Source organism: Homarus americanus, unplaced genomic scaffold (assembly GCF_018991925.1).
Source record: "Homarus americanus isolate GMGI-L3 unplaced genomic scaffold, GMGI_Hamer_2.0 scaffold7585, whole genome shotgun sequence".
Taxonomy (NCBI): domain Eukaryota; kingdom Metazoa; phylum Arthropoda; class Malacostraca; order Decapoda; family Nephropidae; genus Homarus; species Homarus americanus.
The window spans coordinates 130,593-153,861 of NW_024732384.1; the positions used below are offsets into that span (position 1 = coordinate 130,593).

The following is a 23,269-nucleotide window of genomic DNA, read 5'->3' on the forward strand; positions in this document are numbered from 1 at the left end:
TATTCTTATATCTATCGGGGGGTGTGTGTGTGTGCACACCAGGCATCTGAACAGTGAATGACAGAGATACAGACACAAGCAGGAAAAGGGTGACAGGTTTCAGATAAATAAAACAGAGAATAAATGTCCACGGTACTGTACTCCTCATTGGACACAGCTACAGTACAGTACAGTGCTGTATAATGCCTATTTCCAGAGCTACTAACTTTGATTACCTCACCTATACTGTACAGTACAGTACTTATCTCACCATCAGCAAATTTACCAGATGTATGTACAATACTCGTCCAAACTACACATGAATAACTAGATAACTGCAATCAGTTTTATGTGATGAATTACCAATCACCTATGAACCTTCCAAGATGATCTTTAACAGTACATTTCAATGCTCTTGTAATTCATTAAGACAAACTCATATAAAAATACCAAATGAACAGAAGATGAATAAATGTTACCAGCAAGTTTTCCAAAAGTGATGGCACCATCTGTGGGAAGAGGGTTACACCTGGGGACCTTCTGGTTGGAAGGTCTTGCTGGTGGTGGCCGAGGGGGCTGTGCAGGGATCTTGTACCACTTGAAGTCAGGGTTGGCACGCAGGAAGGCCTCTTTGTACTGCCGTGCTAACTCAGTATAGGATGTCTTCTGGTGCGCTGGAAGGTCCGCCCACCACTCTCCCAAAATCTTTGTCACCTGACGGTTCTCCAAGTGAGGGTATTTTTCTCGTACCTGAAAATTTGAATGTGTATCAGTAAACGATACTCAACCCAGTATAGCACAGTATAGTATACAGTACTATTACTTGAAAACTATAGTACTGCTCTATATAACTGTGAACTTTTTTTTACCAATATTAAATGTAAGAAGAGATCATTATCATATCTATTCTCCATGACATCCCTTTACCAAAGACTCAAAATAATTGAAGCAGGATGACTTGAACTGATGTAGGTTATATGACAAAGCTACCATGATACAGTAATGTCCTATATAATTACAGTTCCAAAATAAGAAACCCAACAACAAAATACCAAAACATTAATCCACAGATATACAACCTGCATGAGCCGCTTAACTCACCTGAGCTCGATGTCTTTTGCAGAAGATAAGAAAGGCATTCATGGGGCGACGAGCTGGGTGTGGAGGAGCATCGTCCTGCTGAGGGGGGGCATCTTCCAGGGGTGGTGCGACCACATCATCAAGATCCCCCTCGCCCTCGCCCTCACTCTCACCGCCTGCACGACTCTCCTGCAACACACACAAAAAAATCACACCATTAGTTTTTCATATTCACGTCACCCTCACAACTTCCCCAACTCTTCTGAGAACAAAACAAGAAAGCACAATCTCTCTCACACAGTACTTCCCCATACTAATTTTACAGGAATCTGCCAAACAACAGAATAATAACTTTCCCACCTTAAAATACCATCAAAAGTTTAAAATCCACGATCTGTATGAACACTAACATAAAATAGCAAGACTCGTAAGAGGCTTCTGATACATGACACACCAAATACTGTTCTCCCACATGATCCCAATATACTGTACAGTACAGCATAACAATGTGATGCCTTAATTAGAGCACCTGTCACTCATTTCACTCTGTGTGTGTGTGTGTGATCACTTATATGCCAGTAACACACTGAACTTGGTAACATACACCACAACACAGTTTTACTAATAACTCAGAAGGTACAGTGAAAGAAGCGTCACCCATGGATCCCCCGACAGGGAGTGTGGGAGTCGGGGTTGATTTTCTATAAGAGTTCTACAGTATTACGCATAAAATCTACAAATTACCTTAAATACTAATGTTGGCATAGGTCTGGAATGAATTAACTTAATGAGGGTTTAGTGTACTATATATTTATTAAGGTTGACTTCATTTGCCCCAATACCTGAACAATTCAATACCATTCAAGAAAATGTCAGAATTACGGGTACTGGGTACATGACAGATATAGTGTAGAGGCAGTAATTGTAAGACTGGGTGACGAGGTAGTGCACAATAGCACACTAACACACCAGTACACATGTTACTTAAGTATCTCCTAACACCTGCTACTACCGGTTGGCCTTGAACCCCCTCTACCTGCCTCGTCACCTACCACGCACCCCTCAACAACACTTGCTCACACACACATGTCACATCCATAAAATTTATTCCATCGCTATGTCCCCACACACATCAGTCCTATACATACACACACACACACACACACACACACACACACAGTAGGGCAAGAGACCAACCCGGGCCATCAACTGTAAACTATAATTTGTATGTTCAATTCATGTTCCTTCTCCTTTTAGTAACGAAAGCTTTTGTTAAACGACCCACCTACCCCATGTCTTTGTATGTAATAAGTCATTTCTCTCCTATGTATATTTTCAGCCTTTTGACTGCTGAACCTTTACAATAACTCCTTAATTACTTATTATTTTGTTATTACACACAAAGATACGCAGACGCTTGTACCACAGAGCACACACATGCGCGTCCCACACAACACCTCCCCCAATCTCCAAGTAACACAAAGAGCACACCAAGGTCACTTCTCATTCATACAAGTCACAGCCACTCGGTCCATTATATCATCATGTAACAGACAAGATGGAAATTCAGCACCATCATCACCGTCTCTCAAGGTAGGCAACAGTGTCTTGGTGCTAGGAGGATATTTATAAGCTAACACACAGGCCAAACAATAAGTATGGGTCCCGTTAACTCTTTACCATGTTACAAATATTTCTACTTGCTATATTTCCTGGTTATTAAACGTCAGGGACATTGTTCTATTGGTGAGGGTAATGGAGCCATTCATCTGCTGTACAATAGAGCAGATCTCATTGAAACATTCAAAATCCTGACAGTGACGGAAAACGTGAACCCGGGACATTTATTGTGAGGTCATGTCACGCACCACCAACACACCTGGGAGCATAACTACAAGCTCGCCAAATTATCATGCATAACAAATATACGGTAATGCTTCTTCACACAGAGGGGAAGACCTATGGAACGGTCTACCAGCCCAAGCTGTGGAATCACGAACAGTACTGGACATTTCTGTACTTCTAAATAGCCCTTGACAAAGTGGTTAAGAACAATGGAGGGATCCTACAGTACACAGATCTCTGGCCCCCCTTGCCCCGGCATGGCCACCTCTAGTTTGGGTGGCCAGTAGGTAAATAAGGTATTTTATGGACACACTGTCAATATATTAATAGTATTGTATTTTATTCTGTTGTGCCTCCTGTCCCGTTTTACCAAGCACGCAGTTACAAAATAAATAAATAAATAGTCCCGAACATGATGTAATGAATTAGTTTAAAGTCCACAAAAAGTACGTAAAATGACATTACATATTAACACTGAGTTTCTCATAACTTTCCCCCACCAACGGTATGAATGTCGTGGGTTTGTGCTGCCTCGAAATCTTTCAAGTGGTCTGATGTTAAAATCGACACATACAGTACAGTGCCCGGAGCTTAATAACCCAGGCAACTGAAGTACTTAAACAACAACGCCGAGAACACGAGAGAACAAATAACATTAATGTACTAAAAATAAACGGACACTAGGCTAGGAGGGACTAATACTGTATAGCCTGACCAGCGTTCACTATGTTCTTTTACTCCTGTTTTTGTTTCACTTTATTAACCAACAACTAGAATGTTTGGGCTAATGGTGATAGTAGTCATTCTAATTTTATTTATTATGTTCACAAACGAAAAATAACATTTATTTATTATGCCCACAGATGAAAATGAACATAGTGTTGTGTTGGGTTGGGTCGAGAGTATGGCTTGAGACCTCTGGATACAATTATATTTAAGTTAAGCCTTTGTTCCAGCGTGAACTAATAAACAACAAACAACTAATATCATCATCAATCCTCCATGTTAATGTTTAGATCAGAAAGAAACAGCAAGACAACGTGGACACCCAAATTAATATTGCAGTAAATACAATTTGGAAAACGCTGATAAAACTAGACTGATATTCATGACAGGAAAATTCCATAACAAGTATCATTTCAACCCAGAAAGACCTTATCAAGCTGTTCAATAGAGGAAACCTTTCTTATGACAGTTCTTTATGAAAAATGTATATCTTATGGCAGTTTACGGGAAGAAGCGGCAGCCTGGATCCACTTTCTACCTACCAAGCTTTGTCAATAAATTTGCTAAACTAAAAAACTAAACCCGCCAAAAGTCATCTACTGAAGGTGCCAACTTTAAAGGGAAACGTTTAAGGTTCATACAAAGTTCAAAATAAACAAATAACAGTATTTAAATAAAACCTAAATAAATAACAGTGCGGCAGAGTTAAGAACAAGCGAGTTGAAGGGAATATTGCTGCTGGTTTAAACATTCCCAACAATGTAAAACTTTCTTCATCACGACCTCTCACATCCTTCTAACCTATTATCAGTTCTTATTAAAATAAATCAACAATGTAACTAGAAATCAATATAACTCTTTAATAAAAAATATGCGTTTAATATTATACAAACATGATTTCATCACATTCCATCTTTGATATCCGGAAACTCGCTCTAGTGAACAAGTACATTACCACTCGACCAAAAATTCCCAGGCCTGATGACCTATTTTATATATGTTCTTACCCAAAAGTTACTAATTCTGTCTTCAAGATAATGCTTGTGGTTACTTAAAAAAAATTCTACGCGTGATCTCGTTCAATAACCCTTGATATAAAAACACCTTTACTTTCATAAATGTCGTGTTTTTTCCCTAAGACCATTTTCCAGTGTTATATAATATTTCCTCTTTACACGTACATCCACTTGAGGAGATGCCAGTCCGTTAAAAGAGTATTCCATCCAAATCTAGCACACCCGACAATGTACCGTGATTACATATGTTCTCATAAGAACATAAGAATGGAGGAAACTGCAGCGGGCCTGTTGGCCCATACTGGGCAGTCCCGTTTACACCCAACCCCTATTGCTCATATAAGCATCCAACCTATGTTTGAAGCTATTCAGCGTATTCGAGTTAATGATGATATTTGGTAACTGGTTCCATTCATCCACTACTCTGTTTCCAAACCAGTGTTTACCTATTTCACGCCTAAATCTAAATTTGTCTAATTTAAAACCATTGTTACGAGTTCGCTCCTGGTTGGATAGTTTGAGTACCTTTGTAATGTCCCCTTTGTTTAGCCCTGCCTTCCACCTATACACCTCTATCAGGTCGCCCCTCGCTCTACGTCTCTCGAGGGAGTGCAAAGTAAGATGATAACAAGTGTTGAGAGTACAATGCTGGGATACATGGAGATAAACTTCTCAGTCCTTGCCGGGAATCAAACCCGGTGCCTTTTAATTTCGAGGTGAATGCTTTACCACTCAGCTACGAGTCTTCATTCCGACGCCCACATAGAGGCGCGTAAATTTCTATTTTTACGTCAACTAAGAGATAACCTTCTGCCGTCCGTGCGACATATTCTCCACTAAATGCGTTACCATAAACTTTCAAACTTGTTCCTCCAAATCTCCAACTGACTTTAAAATCACAAGCACCGACACGGCAGTAATAATAGTAAATATACTGTAGAAACAGTACGGTAACAGCGGAGGCATCAGCATTCACAGCGCACGCCGGCAGCATTAGCCCCAAGGCAGCAACAAAACTAGAGCAGCTGTAAAAATAGCAGCAAAGAGCAGTAGCAACAAGAGCGTCAGAAGCATGAGTATTAAGAGGTAAGGCAGCATTAGCAACAAGCACCGACAGCAATAATAGTAGTCGTGGCAAAAAACGGCAGGGCCAAGAGCAACGGCAGGCAGGAGGAATCGTGGCGGCCGGGTAGTGTAGTAAGGAGCGCAGCCGGTGGTGGTGGTGGTGGAAGGGGGGAGGTGGCGGTGTGGAACGCGGTCACTAACGGGACGGCAGGCCCTCTAGCACCCCCTCCACCACACCACCCATCCTACCACACCATACTACCCTTCCCCTCACGCTTAAGCAACCATTATATCCTCACCACTACTTTACGCTATGCCCAACCGCACACATACTATTTACTGTACTGTTTCAACCACCCACGCATTATCCCATCCCTGTAATCATCACCACTTAACTTCTTCACCACTAAAAGCAACCACGCTACAGTACTGTCATCATCATTACCCCACACTTGTCGAAAAGCAATGACCACGAACCACCACCACATTGTGAGTAGCAGAAGAGGTGAGTGAGGGAGGAGTATTGCGCGGGTGGGGTAGGAGGGAGGAAGGGGTTGTACAGTCCGAAGGAAGGAGAGGGGGGAGGAGGGGACGCCGTTACAGCACCTGGCAGTCGCTACACCTTACAGCGGCTAGACTAGTACTACCACTCCTGTCTCATACTCTCTCCCTCGCGCCCTTCCCACCATACGCTCAACAAGACACCCAAAAGTCGTCCCCGTACTGTACTCCAGGATTTGTCAATAAATTTGTTAAACTAAACTAACCCGTGCCAAAAATTAAGTCCATATGCCCACAAGCCCTGCCTCACACCCACATACCCCTCAAGTACAAGGACTTAACACGTGACCCCTAAACCACACTACACTATACCTTCCCATCGCCAATAAAAAACATCCATGAAGCAATAAAATTACCTTTGAAAATGTGCGACAATACTGTACTGTATATAAACTTGATTTAACCTACATCAACTTAAAACTTAAAAACATAATTTCATGTTACAAAAGACGCATGATTCAAATTTTCTGACATTCAGTATTTTTTATGTTCAAACGGATGACTTAGAATCTGATCAAACTGTTGATTATATCGATCCTGAAAACTTAGGAGTCTTAAAAGAAAAATCTTCAATGGGCCCCTTAATCCTTTAAAGACAATTGTTTACAAGGCAGATGGTTAAACTTTAAACCCTGGGTTTGCCTTTTTTATATAAATTATATACCTTATGTCACCGAGGAAAAACAATGAAAAGCCAACCCTGTGAATTAATATTTTATTATGAATAACAATAATTAACCTCTAAATATTGTCCCAAATTTGAGATAACTAAAGGTTACGTTAAGTTGGGTTGTGTTAGGTGATTAACACATGGCTACATTAGATTACTTAAGCTCAACTTTGGCGAGGGACAAGACTGGTTGTGTGAGAGGAAAAGTTTACGACAGAGGGGTCAGATGTGTTAGGAAGTGGTCTGGTGGAGATATGGTCGAATGTGAGCAAGAACGGTTAATTCAAACGCGGTTTTAATGGAGGTAAGACTGATTTAATATGGATTTTTGTTTGGTTATGGCCGACACAGACAAGTGGGGTTGCTCAACCACCGCCACATAAAGGTCAACTGCAGCGGTGGATACGGAACATAAGAAAACGAGTTTTTTTTAATATTATTCACCTTAGTTTCCATAACTAATCACCCTACTGACTGCCGGACCTGGGGGTGTCCACGCTGACGAAATCCTGGATCCGTCAGTGGTCAACGGTTCATTACACACACCCATAACACTGTTGATTATAACAAGTCTCATCCGATGAAGATGAAAACAAAGACAATCAATCGTGAAAGAGGACGCGAATAAAAAAAAATTCTTCTTCACAATAAGAAAACATGACCTATTTTGTTATACCAAGTTCTTTTAGTTATGTTATTGTCCAATCTTATAACTCCGCCGGGCAAACAACGCGCCGCTTTCAGGCCGTTTACCCCTACAATCTTAGAGGGAAAATTACAATCACAATACAACCACTGTGCATAGAGTAAATCTCCTAATGCAATGTATCTGTGAAGCTACATTTTCGATACCTAAGAAGGCATAAGTAACACGAACGAGGGAATATTTATGACAAATTTATAGAAATACACGAGGTGATAATTCCCGTTTTCTGGCCAGATCGTGGCGGGTTAGGGGAGGCGGGAGGCGGGGATGTGTTTCACAGCGCCCTGCAACAATGTGTGTGTGTGTGTGTGTGTAAGGGTTTCACGTCCCACTTCATCTATCATACTGACCGTCACACTTGTACTACCGCAATCCCTCTTCTCTCCTACAACCCACCATACCCTATATACACACAGACACACGTGCATACAACCTGAAGGAAGGGTGTGTGTGAGGTAGGAAGCGAGTGCAAGTGTACTGAGAGGCAGGTGGCTGGTACACGCAACCCTCCCACCACCGCCATCATATCACTCGTCACACTACACACGCACTCCTCCCAGCTCCTACCACACACCTCGCCTCCCTTCACTCACCCTACAAGATATTTTAATAAATCAACACAACAAAGAGAGAGAGAGAGGCGGCAAAGAAGGTTTCAACTTGTCGGACAGCGGGGCTAGGCTTGTGGCTGCGAGAGGCGAAACAGGAAAGATTTTTGGCGGGTGAATATCAAGGTTAGTGAGGGTGAGTGATCTCTGAGCCTCCGCCACTACCTTCACCACCACTTACCATAACAACTAACACCATCAGTACACGCACCGCTTGACAAACAACGTGGATTAATGACTGCACACCTCTAATTAGGCAACTTACAGATGTGGTGAGAGAGGAGCGAGCGGGGGAGAGGTAGGGGGTAAGGGGGATAAAGGGAAGAAGAGTCCAAGCGCGTGGAAGACAACGGGCGCAAGGAAATGGCGTATGGGAAGTTTTACGGGATTAAATTTTAACACGTTCTGAGAGGCGGACGATGGAGATTTTATTCAATGTTAGCTCAAAAGTTTTCATATCAACGAAAGAACAATCAGTCGAAACTGAACGATGGTTATAGGAGCGCGAGAGTAAAATGTTTAGCTACCTCATCAACCTGACACACTCACACACTGGGCTCTCTAAACACCGCTGCCACCTCTTAATTATGTATGCAATAACCCCTCCCCCCAGCTATCCTTACCGTAGCCGTAAACTAGCCGGATCTTCATCGATATATCCCGTACGCGATTTTTTTTTACAGCAATTGGAGATAAGATGATGGACCCTGTTTTGGTCGCCGTCTTTATGTGGTCTAAAACTTATTCCCAAGACAGTCGGTAGTTTCATCAACAATAATTAAAGACTTAGCAAAATATAGGTCTTATATAACACCACATAGTATCAATTTACAGTAAAGAAACTAAAAAGAGGAAGAAACTAATTCCTGATGTGGTTGTGGCGTATTTTGTCGTACCAGAGTTCAGTCGATAAAGACAGTCTTGCGCCCTCTGACCATGATCTTACACGCACACAAGTTATTATTATTATTATTCAAACTACTAATACAACTTCACTACTTACTACTATCACCATTACTGCACATACACACAATAACTAAAGCTATATATCCGTGTTCACTCATACACCCTATCACACTTTACGCCCCTATGACACTGTATTTAACACACGGACTGACTGTACAGTAGATGTTCTTGCCACACTCTGCAATATCAACAATAGGCGTGAGAGCACCAACTTTGCAACACGTGTGGTATTTGTGTCTATCATTCACAATACTGAGTTATTTCTGAGGTTAGTTATGTACAGTTGCTTGCAGTGATACCTAATACAGTGGCTGGTGCGTTTTGTGACATGTGGCAACTCTGTGTTTATTTACACCGTAATTAAAACTCCCCGAATGACCCTTGAGAACCTCGTAATAATTGCCACACTAAGGATTCCACAGAGTTGCCACATCTCCACATAACGCACCAGTCAGTGTACCAGGTTAGGTTAGATTTTAATGAGGTAGTTATATTAATGAAATAATTTAATATATTTATAAATTACCTTTCCAAACGTTGCCTAGAGTCCATAGTGAAACTAGACCTCTTTAAATAGATCAGTAACGCACCCCACCAACCTACCATTACTACAGGGTGTTCAATAAGTAACGCACTCCAACCTCCCATTACTACAGGGTGTTCAATAAGTAACACACCCCACCAACCTCCCATTACTACAGGGTGTTCAATAAGTAACGCACCCCACCAACCTCCCATTACTACAGGGTGTTCAATAAGTAACGCACCCCACCAACCTCCCATTACTACAGGGTGTTCAATACGCACCCGCACCCCAACCTCCCATTACTACAGGGTGTTCAATAAGTAACGCACCCCACCAACCCCATTACTACAGGGTGTTCAATAAGTAACGCACCCCACCAACCTCCCATTACTACAGGGTGTTCAATAGAACGCACCAACCTCCCATTACTACAGGGTGTTCAATAAGTAACGCACCTCACCAACCTCCCAACTACAGGGTGTTCATAAGTAACGCACCCCACCAACCTCCCACTACAGGGTGTTCATAAGTAACGCACCCCACCAACCTCCCATTACTACAGGGTGTTCAATAAGTAACGCACCCCACCAACCTCCCATTACTACAGGGTGTTCAATAAGTAACGCACTCCATCAACCTCCCATTACTACAGGGTGTTCAATAAGTAACGCACCCCACCAACCTCCCATTACTACAGGGTGTTCAATAAGTAACGCACTCCATCAACCTCCCATTACTACAGGGTGTAATAAGTAACGCACTCCATAAAAATACGTACATATGAATTGGGATTTAACGACAAATATAAATATATAAATATAAATGTTATTAAATTGTGAAGTTATAAGAAAAATATATATTTCCAGAAATTAAAGGAAATTTAGTCTAATTCATATATACCATAGGGTTGGTTTTTCTCTTCTCTGTGGGTTACGTAACATCGTTGAGTATAGTTATATACACCTAAATGGTTGTTATCATTACTGAAGGCCGAATACCAGAGCTTAAGACACAAACACGCACACATAAACACGCACACATAAACACGTACACATAAACACACACACATAAATACTGCTGTTCGACACCACAACCGCATCCAGCCCATACGAGCACGAACTGGTCGCTATAAGAACAGCCCAGTCCCAACCATTGTAAAAATTATCAATAACTTGTAATAAACCAGTGTATTCACTCCCAGTAAACACTACTCCTTGCACTGTCACTATGTTGAAATGCCCTATAGTTTGAGCTTTTCCCCATCTAGTTATTATATGTCTTATTTGTGTCACTCATGTTACTTGTATATTATTTGTAATTCGTAACCCATTCCCCAAATATGTAACTGTATATTTTCAGCCTTCTGGCTGCCAAGCTCTTTCAATAAACCGTTAATTATTATTATTATTATTATTATTATTATTATTATTATTAATTAGCATTGCAAAAGTAATTAAAATATTCTAAAAATAATTTGAACATTTTCTAAAAGCCATTTCAACAAGTTATAATCAAGATATCAAATTTTGGTTAACAGATCCTTAAGCAGCACATTCAGGAGTACCTATACTGAAATTTTGAACAAAATCCATTTTTGGCCGAAAATGACAAAAAATGTAAGTCTATTGCCTTAAAGGATTTTTGGCCAAAAATACTTTTTCTCTCTGAACTAAAATTTAATGTGCCTAACTATTTAAGTACATCCTGAATAATACACAAGCACCAAGAAATGACCTCGAAAACCCATAAGTGGCGAGTAATTAGCATTGCAAAAGTAATTAAAATATTCTAAAAATCATTTGAACATTTTCTAAAAGTCATTTCAACAAGTTATAATCAAGATATCAAATTTTGGTTAACAGATCCTTAAGCAGCACATTCAGGAGTACCTATACTGAAATTTTGAACAAAATCCATTTTTCAAAACTATTTTTTGGCCAAAAATACTTTTTCTCTCTGAACTAAAATTTAATGTGCCTAACTATTTAAGTACATCCTGAATAATACACAAGCACCAAAAAATGACCTCGAAAACCCATAAGTGGCGAGTAATTAGCATTGCAAAAGTAATTAAAATATTCTAAAAATCATTTGAACATTTTCTAAAAGCCATTTGAACAAGTTATAATCAAGATATCAAATTTTGGTTAACAGATCCTTAAGCAGCACATTCAGGAGTACCTATACTGAAATTTTGAACAAAATCCATTTTTTGGCCGAAAATGACAAAAAATGTGTCTTATACCTTAAAGGATTTTTGGCCAAAAATACTTTTTCTCTCTGAACTAAAATTTAATGTGCCTAACTATTTAAGTACATCCTGAATAATACACAAGCACCAAGAAATGACCTCGAAAACCACACGTCAGTGAAGTTATCAAATCCTCCAGTTTCCGTCTCCACCTCCTACGCCGACTCAAGTCCCTCGGAGTTCCTGCACACGAGCTCCTCAGTGTTTACACAACATTCATACTTCCCAAGCTCACCTATGCCTCCCCCACCTGGTCTTCCTCCCTAAATGCCACACAACGTAAACACCTAGAAAAAGTGCAAAAGAGGGCATGCAAGATTATTCTCTCCCCTTCCTACTCCACATATCAAGAAGCGCTCAACACACTGACCCTTTCGACTCTCACTGACCATCACCACGACCTCATCTGCAAATTTGGTAAGAAGCTTCTACACCATCCCCGACACCGGCTCCTACTACCACCTGAGATCCCTAGTCCGAGAATTGCTGTTCGACACCACAACCGCATCCAGCCCATACGTGCACGAACTGATCGCTATAAGAACAGCCCAGTCCCAACCATTGTAAAAATTATCAATAACTTGTAATAAATCAGTGTATTCACTCCCAGTAAACACTACTCCTTGCACTGTCACTATGTTGAAATGAACTGTAGTTTGAGCTTTTCCCCATCTAGTTATTACATGTCTTATTTGTGTCACTCATGTTACTTGTATATTATTTGTAATTCGTAACCCATTCCCCAAATATGTAACTGTATATTTTCAGCCTTCTGGCTGCCAAGCTCTTTCAATAAACCGTTAATTATTATAAATACACACACGCGCGGGCACACACACACTCAACCACTTGGCGGGCAACAAAAAAAAACTGCCTTGATGCTCAAATGTTCTGAATTAGACGCAAAATTTACCACCAACACGAGAGGAAATTCACAGGTGACTAAATCTTGTTGTTGTTGTTTCTTCTTTATTATTAATACTATTATTATTATCATCATCCGCATAAACGACATAGGCAGTCAAGTTTGTTTCTTTGTCACTGCTAATTTAAGATCCATGTGAGTTCGGTGCTCAAACTTATCATGAGCAGCGTACAATACTACTTGAAAAAATAATAATAATAATAATATTAATAAAATTTCCTACTGCAAACACAGGCAAAATTTTACCCTCTATAAACTAACAAATGCAGTATCTGATCTAACTAACTTTATCACATTATGGCCCAGTAAACTATACTGTAAATACAATCATCAAATTAACAGTCACGCCACAGGCAGTATATTAATGGTTACTGGGGAAAATTATATTATTTATACAATATTATTTTATGCAATTAGGTTTTACGAAAAATATTGTTATTATTTTCAATCGCGTGAAAACTATTAAAAATATATATCTGGCGAGAAGAATTGCAAAATGGCCATTAAGATCCAATGAAAACACTCTAAAGTGGCAAGTGCAGTTAAGCGAGGATCTGACTGGAGGGTTGAAGGCTAAGTAACGTAAAGTGACGCACTGTGATTGGGCAAGTTTCAATCACAAGCCGCCAAAAAATTACTGGATCACGAACTGCGGAATGAAAAGTCAATCACACCGTCATTATGTAATAAAGCCCGTAAACCGTCTCCTCCTATGACCATTACACCGATTATATCATTGACGGACTTTCTTGAAGCACTTCACAGCTAACTTGATTTATTTAAAGAGTATTCGCTCTCCCACATTACTGTAGTTGAACGATGGCTCCCTCCTCCCTCTCAGAAAATACGCGCTAACGAGCCCCATTCGATAACCTCATGACATATTGTAAAGAATACCATCAGAGTGAATTTCCCAGTGTGGTCGTGTAAGAAGAAAATACTAATCATTAATATTAATATCGCCAGCAGGAAAACCTGGGGTGTGTACCCTTGCCACGTCAGCGAGGGGCAAGACAGTATCACAGCCACAGGATGCGCGCGCTACACCCCTCACCATGGCTGCAACTCTCGTGCTGTGAGCGTCCCAAACCTGCCTTACGGCACCAACCCTGCTCACGCATGTGTGTCATTCGGTTTCCTGCTTGTACCACACGCAAGAAACGGTTTCAATTGTTCTTGAACCTCGCGATGGTATTACGGCGGCGTTTGACTTGCTAAATGGCCACTATTACGACACATAAGTATTACCATAAGCAATCTATTTACAATTTTTACCCCAGACGACATAATTATCCTTAGTGTTCTCCCCACTGATATTATATATAGTTTACGAAAGATTTTTAAGATAATCACTGCAGTACTTTTTGTTCATATTCACTTAAAATATCATTAACAGATCAAAATATATATTTTTTCCTTTGTAATGAACGTCTGAAATTTCTCACCTGCGAGTTTTGGCATATACAGAAACAGAAAAACCAAACTATTAGGCGTAAATATATCAACAAACATCAGGGTTCAAAGTTAGTCTGACAGTGATATCGGGGTTACAGTCTTGCGGTACAGTACACATCTTCACGCACCGTCACTACCACACATAGAAAACAATATTGTGCTGTCTGTCAAACCATGAACCGTCCCCATAAACCTCTTCACTACATTCAAATAACCCAAACTATCTTTACTTCGACTTATTAATACTTTTTTCATATTCGATTTTTGACAGTGATTGAGAAGTACAGTACAGTATTACAATACCAAGAGCGACTAGGCACTCAACCGAGACAACTACCGATGACAATGATGGTAATATAGAGGACATAGAAAAAAATAATAAAGGATTAATTTAAGACTTGACAAATCCCTAATACAAAGAGTTGCAGGAGAGGAAAAAGTCACATTGGTAAAGAGGAAATACCAGAGATAAGCCCCAACAGAACGCAACAGGTGCACGACACAGGTTCAACCATCAACACACACACACACACACACACGAACAAAAATGTCAGTATGTCACAACCACAATATGTATTACGGAGACTTAGGCAGTAAGAACTAGTACACTAATTTTCATATGGTGACATTGATAAGTTAACCTATAGGTTTAAACAAGTCGAAATATCTATCAAAAGTTACAGCTGGTTAGGTTAGGTCAGGTATCTGAAAACTTGTAACCTAATTAGTATATGTACTCAAAAAGGGTATTTATTAAGACAGTAGTACAATTATAGATTTAGAGAGAGGTTACGGTGATCCAGTGGTGAGAGTATCACAGACAGGGCCCACTTAACCTAGATATGAACAGAAATGCACATAAACATTACTTCACAGAGTCATTTGTGTCACATCATGGCACTCGCACACACTTTTACACACGTTTTGTCTCATTTTGGTGCTTCGGGTTTAACTGCCAGGTGTATAGCACTATTCTCTAGGTCTTAGTTTCAATAACAAGCAAATTTTAAAGGCTTTTTCTTCATACAAATAGTATATGAGATGAAGACATAATTTTTGTACTACCATTAAAGTTTCTCTAAAGTCACTGGCAATATCATTTCTCCAACTACACATCACGTTACGAAATCTCAATTATTCCTTTTTTTGTTCACTTCAGAGTAGTCATATTTAATAATAATAACAATAAAAAAACCATATTCAGGTTGGTCTGCAAAATCAAGTTTTTTGCACTGGTTAGATAAATTAAACTTCATTATGACAATATATTTAAACATAAAACCTTGGACTAATTTTTCCCAAGTTTCATTTTTGTTCACGGTACATGACAGCTGTCCAGACAGACTTAAATTAAAACTATCAGTCCACACAAATTATACTATGCCACGGAAAGTAAGAAGACTGTTCCATTCCCCGCACGAGCTACGAACTACAAAAACTACTATACCTTCCAGGAACATATTTCCCGCGAGCAGCTCCTGGAAGTTCACTATAATATACGTCGCCCGGAGGTTCACCACCAGCCCCACGCCCACCTCGGCGCAAAACTCAACCTAAATTTGGCTGTCTTTGCTAAACATGATGCAAGGTAACGTGATGATAATCAACTTTGTTTTATTAATTGTTAAGGCTTATCTGGTTACTTTGGCATTAGCTTAGTTCACAATATAGTTACATGAGAAAGCTTCTAGTTCTGTTTAGTTAGATCTGCCTTTTAATCTTTTATGCCTTTGCTATTTCAACTTTCTCCCTCACGCGTACTGCCGGAGGCAACTACTATTTTCTTTAACTGAGTCATACTTTTCATGGGTTACTTATCGCATTTGGTAGCGAGACTGGAAAATGTAATTCTTAAAACGCACGTAACTCGCCTGCTGTACACTGTAACGTTACAATCGTAATATAACGTGAATCGTTAAAGGTTTGTCGAAATATGATCTTTATGCAAAACGTTACGATATGTTAACGACGACGCTGGGATACAGCAGCTCTTCTGAACTTGGCGAGGCGAGCTAAAATGCTTCCAGTATTGCTTTTGAAATGGCAGCAGCTGGTATGTTCCCAAGCTATTCTGTAACACGCTCCTTGCTCTGAATTTGGAGAAATACTGTGATAATGAATACATAAAATAAATGTCATAACTGAAGCTGGACTAAGGCTAAATTTGTGTAACTTATGCACAATCAATTACAGGCCGGATAAGAATTCCACGAGAAGAGCAAGTCACTCCTTACCATCTGGCCAAAAAACCTCTCGCGCTAAGACTTTCCCACGTCACGGAAAACCCGTTTTTTTTTAAGCCATCAATCAAATTTCTAAGCGCACGGTAAAACTTTCAACACCGCCTGTAGTCATACCTGAGACAGGGCTGGTGAAGCACAGAGTATCTTACACTATCTACACACTACACAAGCTTCAGCCTTATAACTTTCCGGTGGTGTTTCCTATCCCATACTGGTTACATCCTCAGTGATCAAAGACTCCAACTACTATTTACACTTAAGATATTTTGTTCGACTACTGTTAAACCTCAAGCCTGGGAAAGTAATAATGAAGTGACCAACGATAATGTCAAACGCTGGTGCTGTGCGCCTGTAAACCTCAAACTGGTTATGCAAGCTTGGTACAGTGCTAGGCTTTCTACTGGGGATTGAATGAACTTAAAGTCTTCGTATTACGCTGGTCGCCAAATATTCAGGACTATGCCAGGTAGACTTTGGATATCTGCCTTGGTAAACTGGCACTAATCTACGTAAACATTAAAAGCTAAATAACACAATGTAACCCGGTCAACTAGGCTACACTAATTCTACGATAACCAAGACACTTTAACCAAGACACACTGAGTACATTTCTAGATTGCACAACCCTACAGCTCACATCAGGTCGTGCCTCACCAGGTCTTTTATTCTACCTGATGGTGAACCTGAGAGGATAAACACGAGAACCACAAAAAAAACCACCCATCACAACCTCCAACCTGGCCCCCATACTCATTCACTTGTTCAGCGTCTGTAAGGAAGAGAAGAGGCTGCTGCATGGTTGAATGCCTTTCTTCTTTTTCATTATAATTATTATTATTATTACAGTAGTTTATTATTATTACGACAGGGTACACTAGTTAATAATTAATGTCCCTGTTTTTTTTCTCCCAGTTGTGTCTGTAATAACGAGTGTTCTGTAAGGTGAAACTGTCTGTATGTAATCAAATGTTTATAAAGTAACTTGTCCCACAAACTTGCGGCGGAATTTCGCGATGGCTGGTGGTACAAATGGTGTTAGGAAGACGATGGGTGTGGAAGTTTCTGTTCCACGCTGGTTCCACCCGGGTGATTTTTTGGGTAGAGTAATGATCCTTTGTTGTTTAAAAAGGCCACAGCTTGGGAGGGGAGGGGATGTATCATATTTCGGGTGATTCTTGTTTATGACTATAATGTGGTGGTGGTTGGTGTTATGTTTTAGGTGTGTTGGTGTCGATCGTGTTACTGATGGTAGTGATTCTGGGAGTCGGCTATAGGGACTGTTTATAATGCTATTGTTGTTCCTACTTTTTTCTGTCTTGTTATTCCAGTTAATATAAAAAAGCAGAAAAACTAAGCAAAACCAGATACTTTCCAGACAACAAGCAAAATCATGGTGGACCAGCAGTATAATAATGTCATTCACTGGGTATGTTTACTGGACAATGAGACAAAACTATTATTTTAATGGCTGACTTTAAGATGAACTTGTGCAGACATAACCTGAGTTAAGACAGCCAAAAATCTATAATACGAAAGCAATTACCACACTGGGGAGGTGATCTTAACCAGGCAATAATTTTACCTTCGAATTCCTCCGCTTGTAAATGATGTTATCGTACTTGCTGGTGTGTTTGTTTGCAGGAGGGAACACCGGACATTACAACACTGGATACGCACAAGTTACGATGTATCTAAGACACAGTTATACTATAAGTGAATGCTTTTACGAGTGAATGTGGCTATTAGTGATAAAACGTTAAGTTAAAACCTATAACGGGATGCAACTTTCAGCCGGTATCAGCCCGTAACAACTTGTGGTGTCTGGCAACTAGACACACACACACCCTGCGGGAGGAGGAGCGGGACTGGGGGGGAGAGGAGGGAGGGAGAGGTTTACATTACATTCTCTTTTGCTCACTATTCAGAAACACACAACCTGCTCTTATTGTTCCTGAGAGTGCAAGGGTGTTCTTCATGGTGTCTTTGTGTCCTCAGTCTCCGTGTTCCGTATCTTCATCACCAGTCCGGGAAGCAAAACATAAGCGTACGGTAGGTGGGGAGGTCAATGAACCGCTACGATGGGTTTTCAAAAGTTTCAACTACCAGCACCATGTCCTACTTTACACAACCACCTGCTAGTTATTACAGTATGAGTATATAACTTGATCCACAAAATAAGATGCAACGAGTGCACTATTGTTTGGAGTTATTTATAGATTAAATAATATGAAATAAGTTAATTCTTCGGTTGCAGAAGTACACAGTACGTTAAAACTGGAACAAATATACAAACTTAACATTATTATCATTTTTAAATCTAACATTATTAACATGATGTATACTTAACTAGCCAAGTAAAACCAAGTTAGACTTAATGTTAATATGTACGGTGTTTGGCTGGTTCGCGACCGGGGCACACCACAGTCGACCATGTTGGGAATGGGTTACCTGACTTTCATTCGAGAAATGAGCCCGCACCCGACTCACCCAACCGCCTACACATCCACTCAACCACCAACCTATTCAACCACCCAATCCACCAATGCGGGTTGGGTGTAAAGCGATAGGGGTTTGGTGTAAATGGGACTGCCCAGTATGGGCCAACAGGTCCGCTGCAGTTTCCTCCATTCTTATGTTCTTAACCTATCCACCAATCTATCAATCCACCATCTCCCATCTCATTACATCCTTCCTCTGGCAAACTAAGACTTCTCCCTCCCACCTACCCTCCCTCATCCCCTCCACCTACCTAACCCCCCCTCACTCCCTCTACCTACCTAACCCCCCCTCACTCCCCTGCCTACCCACCTCCCCTCCCCTCCCCTAGCCCTTCGCCCAACCTACCTTCCCTCACCCTCCCTACCTAGCCTACCTAACCCCCTCCTCCCCCACCTACCTACCCTCCCTCACCCTCCTACCTAGCCCTCTCCCTCTACCTACCCACCCCCCTCCACCCACCTCCCTCACCCCCTCCTACCTAGCCCTTCGTCACTCTCCCCACCTACCTAACCCTCCCTCTACCTAACTCTCCCTCCACCCAGGTAATTAGAACAGAAGAACATAAGAATGGAGGAAACTGCAGCGGGCCTATTGGCCCATACTGGGCAGTCCCGTTTACACCCAACCCCTATTGCTCATATAAGCATCCAACCTATGTTTGAAGCAATTCAGCGTATTCGAGTTAATGATGATATTTGGTAACTTGTTCCATTCATCCACCACTCTGTTTCCAAACCAGTGTTTACCTATTTCACGCCTAAATCTAAATTTGTCTAATTTAAAACCATTGTTACGAGTTCGCTCCTGGTTGGATAATTTGAGTACCTTTGTAATGTCCCCTTTGTTTAGCCCTGACTTCCACTTATACACCTCTATCAGGTCGCCCCTCGCTCTACGTCTCTCAAGGGAGTGCAAATTAAGATGCTTTAACTTGTCTCTATACTCAAGGTTCCTAATGCCCGGGATTAGTCTTGTCATTCTCCTCTGAATTCTTTCCAAGGATTCTATATCCATTCTGTAATACGGTGACCAGAACTGAACTGCGTAATCCAGGTGTGGTCTCACAAGAGCATTAATTATTCTTCAGGTGAAATAAATTAATAAGGACACTCTTCAGGTGATCCTAATAAGACTCCTACCTTTAACACTACACACCTCAATACAACCTATTAACTAAAGGTAATTGAAGGTATCTAGTTAAGTGCTGATGACACTGTTGGGGGGGTGGGGTCATCCAAATTGTGTTTTATCTCGTGAACCAGTTAGTTAGTCTCACATCTCCAGTTAGTTACAGTCTCACATCTCCAGTGAACCAGTTAGTTAGTCTCACATCTCCAGTGAACCAGTTAGTTAGTCTCACATCTCCAGTGAACCAGTTAGTTAGTCTCACATCTCCAGTGAACCAGTTAGTTAGTCTCACATCTCCAGTGAACCAGTTATTTAGTCTCACATCTCCAGTGAACCAGTTATTTAGTCTCACATCTCCAGTGAACCAGTTATTTAGTCTCACATCTCCAGTGAACCAGTTAGTTAGTCTCACATCTCCAGTGAACCAGTTAGTTAGTCTCACATCTCCAGTGAACCAGTTAATTACAGTCTCACATCTTCAGTCAGGAGGATATTCACTTCATCCGGACCTTGGAAGAGGTGGATGAGGTGGAGGAGGAGGTGGAGGAGGAGGTGGAGGAGGAGGTGGATGAGATGGAGGAGGAGAGTGAAGAAGGGCCACCGCCACATCCATTCACATACATACATACAGGTACAGGGTACATACATACATACATACATAGGATCCGTTTTCGCACGTCGATGAGCATATATTATCCGACGTAGACAATACCACCCGAAGAGACCGCATCCACACGTCAGACCGTATCCACACGTCAGACCGTATCCGCACGTCAGACCGTATCCACACGTCAGACCGTATCCACACGTCAACAATCGTATCCGACACCCACGTTCGCCTCCTCTATATATGAGTCTACCGCACTGTACTGTATGTGTTCGAGCACTGCATCAGACTACCGACGATGGAGTGAGGTGAGGCAGCAAGTTGAAGTGAGGTGAGGCAGCAGGTTGAAGTGAGGTGAGGCAGCAGGTTGAAGTGAGGTGAGGCAGCAAGTTGAAGTGAGGTGAGGCAGCAGGTGACTCCGTGACTATGGCTCTCCCTTCCTTCCTCCCCCTCCCATCTCCTCCTTTCTAATCCCCTCATTTACTTTCCCTTCTCTCCTCCCTCACATCTCCTTTCTAATCCATCCCTTCCCTTCTCTCCCTCTTCCCCTCCCATCTCCTCTCCCTCCCTCTTCCTCCTCCCTCCCTCCTACACTCAAGTGGATACAGGTTGTGGATCGAGGTAAATATTAGATAGATCAGTGGGTGGGTGGGTGGGCGGGTGGGTGGGGCTGTTCTGAGTGAGTGGTGTCAACCTTGAAGACTGACTGGCTACACCTGCTGGTACTCCATTTGCCACGCCCATTATCACCCCACCCACTATCACCCCACCCACCAATACACCCACTATCACCCTACCACCCATGCACCCACTATCACCCCACCCACCCTTACACCCACTATCACCCCACCCACCCATGCACCCACTATCACCCTACCCACCCATACACCCACTATCACCCCACCACCCATACACCCACTATCACCCCACCACTCACCCATTATCACCCTTCCATCACCCACCCACTACAGCCTCACCCACCACCACGACACACACACACACACGTTCCCTCCCCAAGGCCTTTCACTGTCATTATCGACTGTCACTGTCAACTTTAGGCTGTCATTGTCACCTGTCACGGTTCACTTATCTTTTTACTGTTATTGATAGCTGTCACTGTTTGACGTTGACAGTGATAATCCATTACTATACGGTACTCTATATGTTAATGGCCACTGTTGTCTGTCACTGATAATATCACCTGTCACTGTTGGTCTTCAATAGCATCTGTCACACACTGTCATTCGTTACGTGCCATTCATTAACCTAACCTAACCTAACCAACAGCGTGACGACCTGTGTTATAATAATAATAATAATAATAATAATAATAATAATAATAATAATAATTAACAGTTTATTGAAAGAGCATAGCAGTCGGAAGGCTGAAAATATACAGTTACATAATTGGGGAATGGGTCTCTTGATTGACCAATAATTTACAAGTAACATAAGTGATACAAATATGATATATAATAACTAGGTGGGGAGCTCAAACTACAGGGCATTCAACATAGTGACAGTGCAAGGAGTAGTGTTTACTGGGAGTGAATACACTGGTTTATAACAAGTTATTGATAATTTATACAATGGTTGGGACTGGGCTGTTTTTATAGCGATCAGTTCGTGCACGTATGGGCTGGATGCGGCTGTGGTGTAGAACAGCAATTCTCGGGCGAGGGATCTCGGGTGGTAGTAGGAGCCGGTGTCGAGGATGGTGCAGAAGCTTCTCACCAAATTTGCAGATGAGGTCGTGGTGATGGTCAGTGAGAGCCGAGAGGGTCAGTGTGTTGAGCGCTTCTTGATATGTGGAGTAGGAAGGGGAGAGAATAATCTTGCATGCCCTCTTTTGCACTTTTTCTAGATGTTTACGTTGTGTGGCATTTAGGGAGGAAGACCAGGTGGGGGAGGCATAGGTGAGCTTGGGAAGTATGAATGTGTGTGTGTGTGTGTGTGAGGAAGGACAGAAACGAAGGGGATGGTGTTGAGCACAGTCCGAGACAGTGAAGTGGTGGTGGTGGTGGTGGTGGGTCCGTGACAGAGAAGACAGATATATAAGACAGAAAGACAGGTAGGCAGACATAGAGTAAGGTAAACAGACAAACAGAGGAAGACAGTCAGATAGAGATGCAGACAAACAGAACTTGAGACAGAGAGGCTGGCGGACATGGACGGACAGACAGACAGACAGCAGGCAGGCAGGCAGACACACATGTCGACGCACGTGTTGAGTGCTGAGGTAACCATGAGACGAAAAAATACATAAATAATTAGCCATGTCTGTCTCCCTCCTTCACAAGTCTGAAAACTGGGTCAGTAGTGGTCCTGTAAGTGGGTCCTGGTGGTGGGAGCTGGAGGTGAGGTTAGGTTAGGTTAGGTTAGGTTAGGTGAGGTTAGATTAGATTAGAACCTG

General features: G+C 41.6%; 1 protein-coding gene across 3 annotated transcripts in view; it reads right to left on the reverse strand.

Moving 5' to 3' along the window:
• The window catches only part of LOC121868472 (uncharacterized protein DDB_G0284459-like), a 96,169-nt gene that overhangs the window by 20,017 nt on the left and 52,883 nt on the right, over positions 1 to 23,269 (reverse strand). For all 3 annotated transcript variants that reach the window (XM_042369134.1, XM_042369131.1, XM_042369133.1), the window contains exons 2-3: positions 1,081 to 1,248; positions 459 to 729 (exon numbers count right to left, since the gene is read on the reverse strand). In XM_042369134.1, coding sequence (XP_042225068.1) covers positions 459 to 729; positions 1,081 to 1,122 — 313 coding nt within the window. In that variant the 5' untranslated portion in view covers positions 1,123 to 1,248. The remainder of the gene's footprint in view (positions 1 to 458; positions 730 to 1,080; positions 1,249 to 23,269) is intronic.